We start from the raw sequence: 18044 nt of genomic DNA on the forward strand, positions 1-18044 counted from the left end.
AGTCTAAAAGCCCCATTGAGGATCACGGCCCCATTGTGCTAGGTATTGTACAAACGCATAAGAGGCAGTCCTTTCCCGTACACTCTAAATTGCTGATAGACAAAGGATGGGAGATTGGAATTAGTAGTAGCTCCATTTTGTAGATGGGGAATTGAAGCCCAGAGACCAAGCAACTTGCCAAAGGTCTCCCAGTAAGTCTGTGGCAGAGCTGGGAATGGAACTCTGTTCTCCTGAGTCCCATTCCAATGCCTTTACCATGGTCATCTCTATGGTACATCTGGCTGCCCCTGCTGGATCAACTTCAACCTCTAGCCCTCTGAATCCACCAGGACTGTGATTTTTACCGGCATCAAATTCACTGAAAAACATATAGAAGACTAACAGGAACAGAAACTGCTCTTGGTGGTGGACATTTTGAAAAACACATTTTTTCAGTGTTTTTCTAAACCCAGTTTCATGCTTTAGTCTGACTATGTATGAATTGAAGGAACAGTGTGTTATCCTGGGGGGAAAGGAACTTGCTTTCCAAACCACCCAGGCTGAATAATTTCTAAAACTTTTGAATATCTTATTTCTCTCATAATAAAATCAGAAGCCTTCAGTCAAGCATTCAGTACACAGATCTTTCAGGTCACTGGATATGAACATGTTCTACTTTCTGTTTTATTTTCTTCCTTTTTAAAATGTATGGGTATTTGGGGCTTATAACAATGAGACTCAGACAGCACTGGCTAGCGAGGCTAGTGCTAGCGAGGCTAGTGAGGCATGCATATTTCCCCTATATAATATGCATACTATTATTAAACATTAATTCTGTTTAAAAATGAGGAATTTTAGTCAAAGATCGCATAGTACTGGAAAGTAATTACCAAATAACTGATATGTCTGGGCCTGCAGTTGGACATTTGGATTCTTGTTTTAGCAATTTATGGCCATTTTGAAAAAGAAGGCTAAGTTTGGAGAGATTGTCTTTTCTTTGAAAACTAGGCTAATTTTGATTTGCCCAGATTGTTTTCCATTGCAGGACCATGATGACATGCTATCTAAGAGAGCAACTAATAATTTCCTTTTTAAATTGGATGCTCTGGGATAATGCTGTAGCTAAATTTCTTTGCAGCTGTGAATTTCATAGACAAAGCTGTTTAATGGATAATTGGCTTAAGAGGGGCTATCTTCTAAAGCACAGGAGTTGTAATTGGTACAGTTTTTTCTAGGTAAAGCTGCATTCAAGAAGCTACTTGCTTAATCTTTGCAAACTTTGTCTCAGAAACGAATTCAGCCATCTGACCACAGGAATTTAGTTTGATATATCAGTTGTTTTCGTTTAAAAAAAAAGGGAGCTATTATAGTATCTCTTTCATATTTGGAAGCTCCTGCTTGGAATATGCTAGCAATTTAAAATCCACTCCTTTCCAATTCTTTCTTATGTTGCGTTTTGATCACTCTTGAAAGAAAAGTAGCCTACATCAAAAGGTTATCATTTCCTTGCAATATATTGGGTGTTTGCTCCTCCTCTTACCAAATGGTTATAGATCTCAGGATATCCTTTCTCGGTGATAATAATAACCTGAATATTAGTTAGCTATTTATGTTTGTTGTAACTTTCAGAGTCAGGTAGTGGAGTTTAACCAGTATATGACATTATTCTTTAATAATTTATTTACTGTGATCCCCTACCCTTCCCCTCACACTTCCTTTTCCTAGGCTATAGCTGCTAGAGCCCTACCTTTCCACTGGCATTGTGGAGTTCTTGGTTACTGGTTTCTATTCCTCTCGTGCAATAGCAGGAACCAGTGGTGTTTTGTTAGAAGTGTACACAAAGTTACTGGTGTGGAAGTGGAAGAAAGGTTGGCCATCAGCAGCTAATGAATCCAGGAAGTTCTGGCAGCCAGGGTAGAAGAATTGGGATTTGCAAGAGGGGAGCAAAGCCATCACTCTGATTTCCTCGCCCCCTTCCCCACTCCCATCCCTGTGCATCTGTGATATTTGTAATGGGGGGAGAAGGGGGAAGATCTCCATGACAAATCTTCATTGCTGCTCATAGTTGTTTTAACCACTGTGTCATCTAGGCTTACTCTGAGCAGGGTTACGTGACTGGGGGGTTGAAGTGCTGAGGAGCTGTCTCCACTAGTGCTTCAGTGTTGCTACCACCAAGGCGTAATGTGGTTGAATGGACAAAGGCACCGGCTTGGGAGTCAGACTTGGGTTCTATTCCCAGCTTTGCCATGGTCTTGCTATGTGACCTTGAGACAGTTACTTGGACCATTCTTAGTCTGTCATGTCCATTTAGATTGTTAGCTTTTTGGGTTATGGACTGTGTGTTTGAACAGTGCCTAGAAGAGCTGGTCAGAAAAACCGCTCTGAACCATTTTCTGAACCAATGGCAAGTCCATTCCATCAAAATTTCATATCAGAGAAACACTGAGGAGGAAGTTTAAACAATGCTGCATGATCCTGTTTCAACATTTTCAGAAGGAAACGTTTCTATTTTTTTTTGTTTTGAATTGCCTTTTCATTTTTTAAATTTTTTTTTATACTTTCAAATTGATTGAAACATTTCAATCTGAGTTTTTTTTCTGGAATTTTCCTTCGTGGATAATTTCAAAATCTGAAATTCTTCATGAAATGGAATTCCTGTCCTCCACACTCCTCTAGTGCCTAGCACAATGAGGCCCTGATCTTGTGTGGACCCTCAAGGCACTACGGTAACACAAATATTAATAACAGTGGTGGAGTCAAGGATTTTTACTGCTCTGTAGCAGTGTCTACATGGGATGTTACTGTGTGGCAAGCTGGTCCGCTGTAGATTCATAGCATGGCTTGGTGTGCAGTAACCTGTCATGTAGACAAGCATAAGTTTGTTACAAGAACCAATTTTAAACCCACTTTACATTAAAACTGGCGGAGGCTAAAATGTGTGTATTGGGCCAATCCATGTTTAACAGGGACCAAACTCCGAGCCAGTCCATGTTTAAACTGCCATGTTGGGCTGGCTAAGCCATATTAGCTATCCTGAACCAAAGAACAGTTTTAGTCCTAGTATAGAAAGGGCACTAGAATATTTTTATAGTCCCTTGTTTGTACTCGGCTTTTGTGAGTCAGTCACATACTGAATAGCTTTTATGACTGTTTTTTAGGAGACAGACTTCATCATGACTGAGGTGGTTAAAACAAAATCATTGGAAAAGGGAACAAAAAAGAAAAGGAGAAAATATCTTGAGGGCTTTTGCTATTTTCCAGTCTCTAGGCAACTCAGGACTGAGGGCAAAGCTAAATTAAATTTTGTAGTAACAGACTGATTTGTATTACCTTAGCAGCTATTTTTCACACACATGCATCTAACCTATCTCACAACTGATGGCTTTATTTGAATCATGGCAATTCATTGGGAACAAAGCATCTATTTAATTTATCTTTATGATATTTATCTCATGAATACCAAATATGCAATTATTCACACAGCATTCGGTACTACTGCCATTATCCACCAATATAGTCTCTTTTCTTGCTAACTATGGCTCCTGAAAATGAGTCCTATTCAGTATTTGACCTGCTATGTAAAGAAAGAATTAAACAACTGTACGGTATGCTATTTAACATTATACCAATAGGTAGGGGAGGGGAGTGTGTGTGTATGAGAGAGAGAATAATGATTTTTCAAAGTCTTATAAAATGAGATTCATCTTAGTGAACTCTAAAGCTTCACAATTTGCTATGGTGAAAAGCACACACACATATGCAAGATAGCAGATGATATAGAAATTGTCTTCTTGGCAATTGAAGGCATCATACTTTTGCCTAGCATTGGAGCTTTGGTCATAAATCTTGTAGTTATCAGTTCAGCACCCAAAACAACTTGTGGTAGAATTTAAACTAACAAAGCATTAAAAAGAAGGCAAAGAAATTCCAGAACCCCTAAAGCTGTTCTCCTAATCTCTGCTTGATGAGAGGTTTACAGGGGTGATATGTAGATTAATAGTGGGTGGGAGTCTCCCAATACTGATTTTAAGTTGAACTATGTGCCTTAATATTGTTTAGCCTTCCTTTCATGTGAAGGGCATTTTTGTAAGTTAATAAGTCAACAATACATATATAAAGCAGCTTGCATCCGTTCTTTGAGGTGCAAAATATATGCCTTTGTGTTTTCAGCCTCAAGCTGCCCATTTAAATGTCAGTGTGGAAATCCATGACTCAAACTGTATGAAACAGAGGAGGAAAATGCTGGGCTTAGACAGTAGAACCAAAATCGTTGTCTTTTTTGAGTGTGAAGATTCCTAAAAAGTCAGTGTACGTTTTAAAAATGTTAGTATGCAAAGGTATCATGTGGCAATATTCTGAAGTCAAGTACGATTTCAGACTCTGAAAGTCATTGGTAAAGTTGGCAGCATTAATTCTTCTTTCGTTGGTTTAGAAACATCTTGTACGTCCCTTGTCTTTTCCCCAAATTCAAGGGGAAATAATCCTTCACCCTGTGCCACTATGACTGTGTCTAACAGGAAACATAGGGACAGGGTAGACTACAGTGTGCAATGCACATGCCCTATTGTTGCTAGCACTCTGTGTTTATCATAAGGTCCTGGGGAAGAATAATGAAAATTTGTACCAAGAGCCCTTGTCTGCACTGGGTATTTCAGTGACCAGTGTAGATCCATCAGTGCAAAACCTTAGCCTAGACAGGCAAAGCTGCTATAAGCCTTGACTGGCACCAGTGCACTTTATCCCAGTATCAAGCAGGGGTGAGCTGTCCGAGGGCAATTTATGGTTATTGTTGATTTGGCCTGACTATAGTAGGGGTTTGCACTAGTGGCTGCCCACTGATGGCTGGGATCCCCAGTGTAAGTCACAGCCTCCATGGTGAGAGGCCATTACCTCTCCTGTCATCAGGAGAGAGCAGTGTATATTGCACATGGAAATTCTGGACCTGTCAGTCAGTCTTGAGAGTGTCGCTTTAAATATGATTTTAATGGCTGTTTATGGAGCGGTAATAACTGCCATTAAAGCCATATCTAATCTCTTCAGGTGCTAAATGTAAATAAATGCCACTCTGCATAAAAATGATTTTTGCCTGATTTTTTTAAGCATGTAGTAGAGAATAAAGGAAATGTTTTAAAAATGTATTCAGACCCTTGAGGGACTCTGATTGCTTTTAATTGCCATGTGTGATGGTCCTTATCCAAGGAAAGTATACTGCATGGACTATAAGCCATTTTTATCCCAAAGAGCATTTAACAGAGCATGCCTGGAATTAGCTGAGCTCCTTCCCTCTCTCTCTGATCTCTATTACCCTTCACTGTGATTTTAAACACAGTGTTTCAAGGACATTTAGAAAGGTAATACGAGTTATAATATTCTAATTGTCTTGCTTGAGCTCTTCTGTTTGTCCTCCATGTTTATTACATCACGTGTGAAACGGAGGCTCTCTTTCCTGTTTAAAAGGAGAGGTTAATGATGCCTATGAAGATATGCTGAGGTTTTTCTCTGTGTCCCAGCAGAGAGCTCAGGAAGAATTCCATTTACTGCCAAAGACCAGGAGTACCCCAATAGGTAGGAGAGCTTTTGTTCTGCAACTAACATTCCAGGTGCCCACAAAACAGATTGACACCTTTTCACAAGTGACAGCGCCTTGTATACCCTTTTTAAAGAGACATCACTGACAGTTTTTCCTCTTAAATTTCAAAACAATTCAGTGCTTGTGAAAAATGCCAAACTGAAGGCCCCTGAGATCCTCGCTCCACAGGACAGATGCAGGAGAGTGCAAGCAGTGGTAATACAAGCTCTGCCCATGTCACACTGCTAGTGTGTCTCAGCCCTGGCCCTGGCCCCATTTGGTGTTGCCCCAGTCCCCTCCGCTCTTCCAGTGAGACCAGCTTCATCTGTCCTCTTTTCACACAACTATCTCTCTGCCATTTTCCGTGCCACCCCTACACATGGCACCCCCTGCCTCACATATGAGGCCACTACCCTCTTCTCATTCAAGTCCGGCTGTGTTAGCTATGGGAGAACTAGATGACAGATTCTGACAAGCTTGGGGAATAACTGGGAATTGTTTATATATCCTAATTTAAAAACAAACAATACAACTACTCATTGAGTCAACATAGATGTGTCCAATCAGTATCTTCATATAACTAAGATGTAGCCAGTCACCTCCTTGAGCGGTCTACTTATATGTTATATCCCTTCGTCCTTTTCTCTGTTTATCTCCTTGGCTGCCTTTAAACTATGACCTTCTCAGGACAGAGACCATGCCTTCTTTTCTGTCTGGAAATCTCTTAGCACATCTAAGAGTTCGGATGATTATCCAAAGCTCTTGTGTGCAAGTGTGTGCTGGAAATTTTCTCATTCATCAAGGACCCAACACCTCTTCCTCCTTTCACCTTCCTCTGAAGCATTTGGTCCTGGCCTCAGGACTTGTCTACACAAACCGTTAGTGCAGCAAGCTGTGGTGTAAATCTAGAGTGCACTTGCCTGCTGCTCATTAACTGTCCGTGCTGACCCTGCTACCATGCACTAAAAATTGCTTCCTATATTTTGATCTAGCCTGCTTTAAAGGGGGAGTATATCAGTGTGCACGGGGGAACTTGTAGCACACAGTAGCAGGGTCCACGTGGCCAGTTAGGGCACAGCAGGGTAGTGCAGGGTAGATTCACACTCTCGTTTGCCACACACTAACTGTTCATCTAGACAAGCCCTCAGAGAGAGAAATGCATTCAAATATTTCAAAACTTAAAACAGAGAGCTTGTTAATCCATTTTTATAAATATGTGAAGGCAGAGAGCTGAGAGAAATTTTGATTTTATCTTAAACCCCAAGCAGTTCTTAATGTTGCTGAACCGGGAGATTCATCCTTATTAAAAATATATCTCTTCTTCTCTGGTCCCATTCATACTGGGTAAAATATCTTGTCTTGTTTCTGATATAGCGGAAGCCAGTAAGATCAGCCCATCTGTTTACTTTCACGTATGTACATCTGCAGCAGACTACCACAGCAGAAATGTACGCTGAGAAACAGCTGCTGTTTCCAGTTATTACTAAAACTGAGGAGGCTGTTTTTATTTGGAGTGTCCATGAACAAAAGACTGGATATGTACAATATATTTTTTTCTCAGCAATGGAATTATTTTTTTAAAAATCAAATTTTGTAGAAAAAAAAGGACTTCTCCCATTAGATGAGGATTATCATGTTTACATTTTACAAAGGCCACAGATCCACCCTGCCGTAGTAACAACTTTCAGTCACTACCAGTGCAGGCTACATTTGAGATGCTGACTTAGAGATGAAAGGCTCTCTATCCCCTTATCAATCTCTTGAGCCATCTAGCAACATGCTGCATTTATTTTTCAGAAACTAATTTTAAAAAAAGAAGCAACTGTTTTTGCAAACAGTCCTTTGACTTCTATCCCAGTGGCATTTTGGAGCATTATTGCAAATTATTCAATTTAAATGCGTAGTCAAGCCTACATCATTATTCCTATTTTATATTTCAGTGAAAAAACAGCCAGCCAGACTAGAAAAAACATTCTTTACCAGGTCAAAAAGTAAACCAGAAACCTTACATGGAAATAATATTGCTGTTTACAAGGACGTCTTGTAGGAAGATTCCAATTACTGCAGCAGAACTCAGAGATATATTACATTATAAACGCTCATTAAAGTATTTATGTTTTTGGCTTTAGACAAGACAATCCTGCATTCTTAAAAATTAATTGAAATTATTACAGAGACTTATGTTCAGACCTAAATGTGTTCCAACTAGCAGCTATCCTTTAGTCACAGAATAATTGGCCAATCATTAACATCCTGTGAGTTCCAAGGTCTTTTTAACCACGTATTGCACCACCCACCCATCTGCCCCATATAGCTTGCCTTGCAATCAGTGCTTCTGATGGCAAGAATTAAGAAATACAAAGCAATGATGATACCCAATAAAGCATGACTCATAAAGCTGTTCCTCTAATATAGTATAAAGCACTTGATTGGTTCATTGTTCCTACACCCAATTTCTGGACTTGAATGGGAATGTTCAGATCCAAATTTGCTGCTTATAACTGTAGTTCCCAGCGCTTTAATTTTGTTTTGAAAGGGAAATGGGACTTTACCAGCACCCCTGGCCTGTTCCATTACGGCCAGTGATATTGCGATGACTTAAGAAGCACAGACGCTCTGAAATAACAATGTTTGGGATAGGAAAGGTTAGATGGTGGTAAAATTGGAGGCTTCCGAAGTGCAAGATGTTGTAAACCCAAAACTTATGTTAGATTTACCAGTGTGCTGGCAAACTTTAGTTACATTTTAATGGTGGGTCCTCTACAGATATAACACATTAGATAAGTTGGATAGTTTTCTGCAAGCCTGAGCCAAGTAAACAGTTCAGATCAAAACTTTGGTTTCAACTCAAAACAAAGGAAAACTTGACACTTTGGGCTGAGTTTTTCTTCAAGTTTTGGGACTTGTATGATCCTGAAGCTCAGATGGTGTGGGCACGTCTGTCATCCTTCCAGCCTCACTTCTGTCTTGCCTGCCAGGATGCAGGTTTAGCTGGGTGCTCTTCACACAATTGCTTATTTTGGTTAGGCTTTGAGAAAGCTGGGAGATGGTGCTGTTGGTTTGTTATAAAGGAGATGAAGAGCTTGGTGTTGTCTGAGGGCTGCTGGAACATCAGCTTGTTGTGCATTCTCACTATGAGCCATCGGGACAACTATAGACCTCGAATAATATGGGGGAGAGAACTGAGCCTCACACGACTTTGCAAGTAAGGACTTTGGAGGTGTGGAAACAGTAACCCATAATGACTCTCTGGGCTCTGTCAGAGAGGAAGGACCTCAGCCATTTGTGTTCACCCCAGCAAGCATTTGGAGGTAGGACAGGAGTATCTAGTGATCAAATACTGCAGAGCACAAGCAGGGTGAGCCCTTCTACACTGGGTTTGTTTGTAGAGAGGTGGAAGTCAGCCACCAGAGCAACAAGTAGTTTCTCTGTACCATGCCCTGAGGCATCTGTGTTGTTGGTGACAGACAAGCAATGCTGGAGATTTTTGTTATGCTTGTTTCCCAGATAGCTTGCTTAGAAAAGAGAGGTAATTTTTGATGTCTCTAGCAAGGTCTAGATCAACAACTCAAAGGACACACAAAAGTCATGTGATTACTGCTGACCTGGGCTGGATTTGAACAGTGGGTTAGTTCTGTTATTATCAATCCCTTGAGCCATCCAGTCTCCCAAAAAGAAAGCTTTTTTTTAAAAAAAAATATTGCAGTACTAAGACTTTATACTAAACATTTATGGAGTTTATTGCCCTCAACTTCACCTTGGGCTTAATTGGTTTAAATGCTTAATTAACATAGTGACAATTAATGTCTAGTGGCAATTAATTTTCAAGGGATTATTTTTTAAATTAAGATCATGAGCACTGTATTAACATTATGCAACCAAAGTTCTGGAAAACCTTGCAGCGTGTTTTGTTTACAACAGCCAAATCATTTGCATTTCACTTCATTGTGAAGATTTGCCCTGTGGTAGCAATGATTAGGGCTTGTATTAAACCCTGTCCTGTGTATGGAGATTAGAGCTGTTTTGGAAACAATGAAATGTAGTTGTTGGGCTTGCATGATTCATAATTAAATGAGAAACAATGAATGAGTGTCATCAGATAATACAATAACCACACCCATAAAGGATACTTTCTGAATACTATGTATGATTATCTTCCATTTACCAAGTGCCTTTCATGCAGAAGGACCCAAAGTGCTTTACAAAATGATTTACTACAAATATGTTGTTCTGTTACTTTATATATAGTAACGTTGTGTCTGTGTGTGTATAAAGTAATGTATCAAGTCATAAGTGTATGAGACTTTGAGAATAAGACATTTTTTGCCTCATCCCCCACTGTTTGTGACACTTTGACAGCAAAGTTTGGTTGCATTCTGAATTATATCTCAATGCATGTGAAATTTGGAGATGACACCAAAAGATGAAATTTGCCTAGGGTTGCCAACCCTCCAGGATTGTTCTGGAATCTCCAGGGATTAAAGATTAATCTTTAATGAAAGATTATATCATGTGATGAAACCTCCAGGAACACAGCCAACCAAAATTGGCAACCCTATATTCACCCCATCCAGAGTGTCTAGTCACCACTTATATCCCACTCTTTGAGGATGTAGGCTCTGCCTAGGTCTTTTGCTGACCTTCCGCACATGGGAGAATTTTCACCTTAACCAAAAAAAGAACAGGAGTACTTGTGGCTATATAATAGGGATGACTCGTCCCTGATGACACCGTGGTGATGTCTGTGGTAGGATGAAACATTATAAGATGTCTATGCTGTGAGATGTTATATGGGGAAACTGTGTGCCCCCAGATTTCATATAATATATTGAAAAAAAACCACCCAAAAAGTAAAAATTCAGCAGCAACGTGTCAATATTGAAAGGTATAATCACTGAATAAATCTGTGAGTTAAGTGAGATCTGTTAATTATCCTCCTACAGATCAGGAAACATTCACTTTATAATTTTCTTTTGCAGTTTTGTATCAAATCTTAATTTTACTTCTCCCCCACCCCTATGCTAAACACATGCCATAAGCTAGCAAAACATAGTCATCCAAGTGTGAATGGACTAGAAGGCTCTATTCAGATTGATTATGCAAATGTAAGAGGGAAAGTTTAATATACTGTCTATTGTAAAATAAAACAAATATTCAGCTAGCATGTGATTTGTTTTATATATTATAACCTGATTTATACTGACTATGAGGCACATGTTGTAAATGAATCGCTGAATTTTATAATGTTGTTGTTAATAACCTGTATTTATACAATGCTTTTCATCCTGCAGTGTCTCAAAGAACTTTACATGTTGTATATGCAGGGATCACTTAACACTTCAGGAGTGTAATGCAGTAGTATAGTCACTCAGTAACATCACGCAGGCACTCTTCCGAATAATTCAGAACCAGAAGTGAAGAATAACATCTTAACCAATTAAAACTGCAGGAAGAAATTAGGCAGTGAGTTTAGGATTTGGCCAGATGTTCTGGAAAAATGTTGCTTCAGTCAGTGTCTACATTAATTATTAAACAATATTTACATATAGCTGAGGTGGGAGCTGCTGCAGCATCCCACTGGCCCAGGGGCCAGAGCCCAAAGAACAAATTTGTTGTAGTGGATACTCCAAGGTGGGAAGCCTCAAAACTGTGTTGTACAGCATGGTTGCATGATACTGGCCGTTCTCTAGTAGTCTGCAGCATCTGCATGGACTGATGTCCTAATGACTATCCACTGCTAGCTCACCCTTCCTCCAGATGAGATCAGGAGCTTAGGGGACAGAGCAGACATAAATGACCCAATGTCTGAGCCAAGAATCCTAATGCCCAGCCCTCTGCTCTAACTACAGCCCTCCTTCTCACACTCAGACAATATAACATTTACCTTTCAAACTCTTGTGGTTATACAGGCTAGGACATTAACTAGGGGGCCACTTGGGTTTAGGAAACTAGGTGTTGGGTTGGTACTATCCCCACAGACTGTTGGAGTCGTCTTGGGTTAACATCAAGATCTGTGCATGTGCAGATGGTGCCAGCCTTTACTTGGTGATCAAGTGCATGTGAAAAGCAAAACCCTCATGACTGTCTGTCACAGTTGGCAAAATGTACAGTTGGAGACTCATAAAATTCCACCTGGCCTGCAGAGAATATCTTGCCCTGCTGGGTGAATGCCATTGAACTCCTATTTAATAATAATTTTTAAAAAAGACAAGTACTGCAGCATTTTAGTGTTGCCCGAGTAGCTCTCATCCTCTCATTCCTAGGAAAAGGAACACTTGAGAGTTATAAAGTCCCCTTTTTTAATCTCCCTTACTCCTATCTAGGAATACCAGAGAGGGGTAAAGGCAAAATTTCAGCCTCAACATTGAATTAAACTCTTTAGGGCATAGACTGTCCCTGATTTTGTATATCTGCAGCATTCAGCACAATGAAGGCCTGATCCTGATTGGGGACTTCAGATGTAATAGAAATACATACTGATAATGTCCTGAGTTTTGGCAATACCGTAACATATTTTTGCATGTGCATATATGATAATAAGTGTAGGGTGGTGGTCTTATCCCCTTCATAATAATATGAAGGTGTTCTTCAGAGTACAGCAAGTAAGCAATAGTTGCAGGTATGGGACTGGGCAATGGTGCAGGTTGAACTGGAAAAGGGCTATTGTTTTGCTGTAGTGCGACAGCAAGCAGGTTTGGCAGCCTGCTGGAGATGGTATATAAAGAAGCTAATTATTCCTTTACAGTCTCTTTGTTGGACTATTTCCCCCCTGCACTCACAAAGAATCTTTCTTATCCTCAAACAGCTCCTCTCTGAAGAGGCCAACAACAGTGCATTCATTGAAAAGCTGCAGTCGGAACACAGGGGGAGCCAACAGCACATTGGGGCCCTGGAGGCCAGGCTAGAGGTCAGTGTCTGTCATTTTGCTGGTAATTGCACTCCCGTGCCACTATAAAGGGAACTCTTAGAGGCAGATGGAGATTTTCCATTTAGTTTCCCTGTATATTTTTTTTAAATGTGCCGTGGTCTCCCCTATAAAGGCAGTTATGTTTTCAGTTAATAATTAGGACTTAGGATAAATTCTCCATTTCTCACCGACTTTTTGAGGCATATTCTTTGGCTGTTATTTTCATAGTGCATTGTAGAGAATAAACATGACCTTGATTAAAAGACCATCGGGTATCTTGACTGTGATCCACACTATCGGGCAGATTCTCTGCCCTAATCAGCTTCTGGAGCAGAACCCTCCCCTAACTCACCTGCTGAGAATGCCCTCAGCATGGAGAAATCAGCAGGGGGGCATAGAATAGGCAGAGCCAACTCCTACTCTTCTCTCCTTGTGGGGAACTTTATGAGGGGTAGCAGAGGAGTGGCCTTTTAACAATCCCCAGCTGGTTTATGTTCCCAATTTGCAGTAGCCCCCAGTTTGTGCGGCTCAAACTTAGGCCAGGGTGAGGGCTGGAGAAGAGAAACAACTGGCTTCTTGAAAGTCCCCCATACCCTGCTGTGAAGAGCAGAATCTACTTATGCTACAGAACCTGTCCCTGTAAAAACAAACTGTGTCATGGGGATTGCTTACAGCCTGTTGTGCCTGGTCACAATAAAATAGTGGTTCTCTAAGTTTTATATTGGTGACCCCTTTCACACAGCAAGCCTCTGAGTGTGACCCCCTTTATAAATTAAAACACTTCATTTTATATTTAACACTATTATAAATGCTGGAGGTGAAGTGTGGTTTGGGGGTGGAGGCTGACAGCTCGTGTCCCCCCCATGTAATAACCTCATGACCCCTTAAGGGGTCAGGACCCCCAGTTTGAGAAACCCAGGAATAAAAGCACAATTTCTTATCGCAGTGTAGAGGAGACCTAACTATGTTCTAACCCAGCCTGTGAATCATGCTGCAGCCTATGGCCAAAATGACAGACCTTGAACCATTCTCTTGGCTGTAGTACTTTTCAAAGGCATAGTTAAGTCTAATTTACACAGCAAAACTAAATCATGCTTAAAATACATTGGAGATAATCATGTTGTAACTGTTTCCCCAGACAGCTGTTTTTACAAAGTAGACATGCCATCAAGTTTGAAACCGAACAAAACCCCACCATCAGTGGTGTAACCGAAGGCCAAATTTGACCTACTAAATACAGGGAACTTTGTAAAAATTGTGAATTATGTAGTTTTAAAACAACTCTACGTTAAATTCCACACATGCGTGCTCTGCAACAGTTAGTATCAAAGATATGGAAAGTTGGATAAAAATCCAAGCAAGATGCTCAGATATATTTGTTAGTCTCTAAGGTGCCACAAGTACTCCTTTTTTTTTTAATTGTTCAGTGTGTGGCCCCAGGCCTTAATTACTGTGTACTATTAAAACCCTGCTCTGAAGACAGAATTAATTTCCTCATACTCTTTTCTAGGGCACTAATCACTCCAGTATCTGAGTGCCTCACAAATAGTAATTCATTTATTTTTAATACACTTTTGAGTTGAGGGGTTGGTATTATCCCCTTTTTACAAATGGGCAATTGAGGCACTAACATTGAGGTCAAAAGTATCCACTAATTTTGGATGCCCACTCTGAGACCCCCACGGCCTAATTTCTTGGGTACTTAGCATTATACAGCACTTTGTATATTCAGAGTACACCTTCTATTGATTTCAGTTGCAGCTGTGAGTGCTCAGCACAATGGTTTCAAGTTGGGCACCCACAAAATGAAGAACACACAATTAGTAGCCATCTGTGAAAAGACGGATTTAAGTGACTTGCCCAGCATCACACAGGAACTCTGTGGTACAGTTAGGGGTAGAAGTCATTCTCCCGGGCAGCCATAAACTGCCTTAACTATCATTTATCTTCCTGCAAACTCTGCTTCACTTACTCACACCTTCCACCTTGTGCAACAAATAAGGCAGGAGTCCTACAGGCAACACCCTCCTTTACTACACACAGGCCCGCCAACAACAATTCTGGGCTCCAGGGTAGAACAGTAAATGGGCATGGCCAGGGCTTCCACATGTCTGCCCGGCTGCCTTAGCTGCTGCCGGTATCACCCGTGTGCGCCTAGGAGCCCCGTGGCCCGCCCAGGCAATTTAAAAGGGCCCAGGGCTCCTGGCCGCCGCTGCTGCTACTGCAGCAGCAGCCAGGGGCCCCTGGGCCCTTTTAAATCACCTGGATCCCTGGGCAATTGCCCCCTTTGCCCCCTCTGTCAGCGGGCCTGACTACACAACCCTGATTAAGTCCCAGAGCAGGACTATCCTGTGCACTAAATGAGGAAAGGGTTCTGTGAAAAGAATGATATGTGATCATGTAAAAAGACTGTCTTAAAATACATATGCACAAGAGGGTAGAATTAAGGTTACATGGGCAATCGAAAGTCTGGCCTTTCCCAACTTTTGAATGCGTGTGTTACACTCCCAGACTGGAGAGAGTTCAAAACAGGAGCATTTTAATAAACTTAGAATCCAACCCCCCACCCTCCCCAAATGCACTCCTAGCATGCATAAGGACAATTGCTACTGTCTCTCTCTCTCTCTGGAGCACACCACACTGCTGCTGCAACCACCCTCTGCTCCCCAGAGCTCTGTCTCTTTTGATCCCTCCAGCAGAGCACCAATCCTTAAAGGGACAGGGTGCAGGTAAATATACCCCTGGCATTCCCTTAGGAGTGCCACATTCCCCCCTTGTCAATGTAATATTGACCTGACATTTCTGTTAACTCAAAATACATTCATCCATCCATCTGACTCATTAGCAGTAGTGTACAAGCTCCAGTAGTTCTTGAGTGCATCTTTGTCTTGATTTTCTTTCACAAGTTCTGGTACCGATGATGGAAACTTCCGGATTTCTCTTTGGTGTATCTTGCCAATCAAGCAGGAAGTTACTGTGGCAGTTACTATGGCAGTTCTAGTTCCAATAGGATGGCCAATTCTGCACAGCTGAAATTCCCCCATATTGATATCTTATGAAAATAACAGTTTCTGCATGATCAGTGGTATATTCGTACAACTGAAAATCACTAGGCGTATGACAAGCCATTTAGAAAACACATCTGCTAAATAAACAACATAAATTATCCAGAACTATAAAACATTCAGTCTAGAATGATATCCATGCCATAAGTCAATAGAACTTCATTTACCAATATAATATCAGTCTTGGATAGAAAACAGGATGAGGTACAGAAATAGGTACTTGGCATGCGGAGTTGACCTCACAGTTGTCCCATGCTATGCCAAGTACCTATTTCTGTGCCTTGTGGATAAGTTATTTTCAAACCCTGCCCCTTTATCATGATGAATCCTTTTGGTGAAGCCAACTTTTAAAACAAAGTAATTGAAGACCTTTTCATAGTGTTGCCTGATTTTTTCAGTGGTAGGGTAGGCTTGGACAACCCAGGTGAAGTGATCCACTGTGATGACACTTTATTCAGATCCTCATTCGCTCCTTTCTGGATACAAGATGTTAACTGATACAAACAAAAGGTAGATCCTGATACTACAGAGTTTTCCCAACCCCAGCTAAAATTCAAGTCCTTCCTCCAAAGCATGGAGGTGCGAAAGCTTCTCAATGAAATAGTGGTAACATTTTTTTAAGATGGGCAAAATACTGAATTTTTCCCCATAATCTTGTTCGCGGAAATTGCTGAACCATTTTTGCTGAAACTTTCCAAAAATAGCCTGAGGCAGATGCCCAGGATGGAAAATTTCACCCTGAATGGCTAATGTTTGGCCAAATTATAAGCAACCAAAAATAAGATCTTACAATGTAAAGTGTCAGGCAACCTCAACTATAATTTAAATGATAGACTGTAGCTTCCAACAGCTTGCATCTTTTTGATTTCAAGTATTCCTCCTGGGAAGCTGATAACTTTCAGTCTCACTTTGCATCATTAGAAGAAGAGTCACTGCTGAGAAAAATAACTAAAATAGCAATCCCCAGTGAGAGAGACAACCAGAGCTGGCTGTTGGGATGCACAGAAACCTTGGCCGTGGTCCCTTGCAGAATTCGGGGACCTAGAAATGTGTAGGAATACTAGGGTGTTATTTTAAGTAATTAAAATGTAGATTAGGCTCAGGAATGATTGTTAATGGTTTCACCTTTTTCCACTCCATAGGCTACTTTGTCTGCATTGAACTTTTGAGAGATGAACCAGTTCAGTATATCTTTTTATAAATGCATGAAAAGATGAAGCAAGCAGTTATAAGAACAAATATAAGTTAAGCGAAATATGTCACTAACTAGTTTAATTTATATTTTACCTAACCTAATTTACAATGGTACCATGCAATAGTCAAATTAAAATTATAATTGAAATATAATCAGTAAACCAATGGTTCAGTCTGTCTGGATTGTCAGCTACTACAATTAGTAATTACATCTAATTATCATGAACAAGTTAAGGAAAACAATTCTCTCGGGATTTTAAAGGAAGGTTGAGGGGAGAAACCATTCCCATTGATTTGTGCCATTTAGCTAAGAGACTTTTAAAGGCAGAGACTGTTACTTGCCTTCGTTGTAAGGAAGTACAGTTCTTAAACTGATTTCCTGGGAACTTCCTCCTCTGGCTGCTTTCTCCTGTTATGCATTACTGTTCATGGAAATCATATCAAGCTTTAATTTATTTAGTCTATTTCTCCTCCCACTTTAACACCATACCTGCATCTTTCTGGTTGTCTTCCTACACAGATCCAGAATGGTTTCTAAAATCCCGCATTTTTAGCAGCTTTAGAATGACACTGGTTTAAGGCAGATATCTCTTATGGTATAGATAGCAGACTTAGGTATTGGGTCCACTTTGGGGAATAGTTAGTGACACACAAAGCATTCATACACACTAATGGGTGTTGGAGTGATTTAAGCATTCTCAAATTGCTTTACAGAAGGGATCTCTGTATTGATAAGCTGTAACTTGAAGCTCTTTCATGTGTGTGTGTGTTTGTATTTGGGGGGGGGAGACTTTTGGTCTTTTCTCTCTGTGCTGTAGACTTCAGGCTTGGCTTAGCTAGTGGTCAGAGTCTTTCACCTCTCCTTCTTTGGGTGGCCAGTCCAGGGAAGAGAGCAGGATGCAACTCCAGGTGTTGTATTGATGCAAGAGCCACCCCTCAATTCCTTCCAGATGATTAGCATCTTTTGTAGGGATCAGTGACTCCCCTACTCCATCCCAGGGGACACACTTCTCCAATTAGGAGTTCCATCATATTAGCTACAGTTGGCACCTTGATCTTGGGGTCTTGTTTAGTTTATATGTCTTGTACCAATTTGTTGATAACCACAAGTAGATATCTCTCAAAAACATGATGTAAGAAAGTGCCGTGTGATGAGGAACTGGTAGGCAAACTTCTGTATAGGCTGAAGATATAAATGTCTTAATTGTTTAATACACCTCCTCATGTCAGCGAGTTAATTGGGACACTGGGAAAGTAACCCTAAGAGGTGGGGGCAGAGTTTAGTGACCTTACGCAAATACCCTTTTGGCTGCAAGCCAGCACATTGCTT

The 18044-nt window shown here is 40.7% G+C and overlaps 1 protein-coding gene across 9 annotated transcripts in view; it reads left to right on the forward strand.

The window, feature by feature from the left end:
- LMNTD1 (lamin tail domain containing 1) overlaps nucleotides 1–18044 on the forward strand; it is a 297086-nt gene that overhangs the window by 157505 nt on the left and 121537 nt on the right. For 8 of the 9 annotated variants that reach the window (XR_014713292.1, XM_084641002.1, XM_084641006.1 and 5 more), the window contains one exon: nucleotides 12354–12455. The exons of the other annotated variant lie outside the window; for it this stretch is intronic. Coding sequence is in view for 7 of the 8 variants with exons in the window: in XM_084641002.1 (XP_084497128.1) it covers nucleotides 12354–12455 (102 nt within the window). In the remaining variant the exon portion in view is untranslated. The remainder of the gene's footprint in view (nucleotides 1–12353; nucleotides 12456–18044) is intronic. 9 annotated transcript variants of the gene reach the window in all.

The sequence above is a fragment of the Lepidochelys olivacea genome, assembly GCF_965140295.1.
Source record: "Lepidochelys olivacea isolate rLepOli2 genome assembly, chromosome: 1".
NCBI classification, from domain to species: Eukaryota; Metazoa; Chordata; order Testudines; family Cheloniidae; genus Lepidochelys; species Lepidochelys olivacea.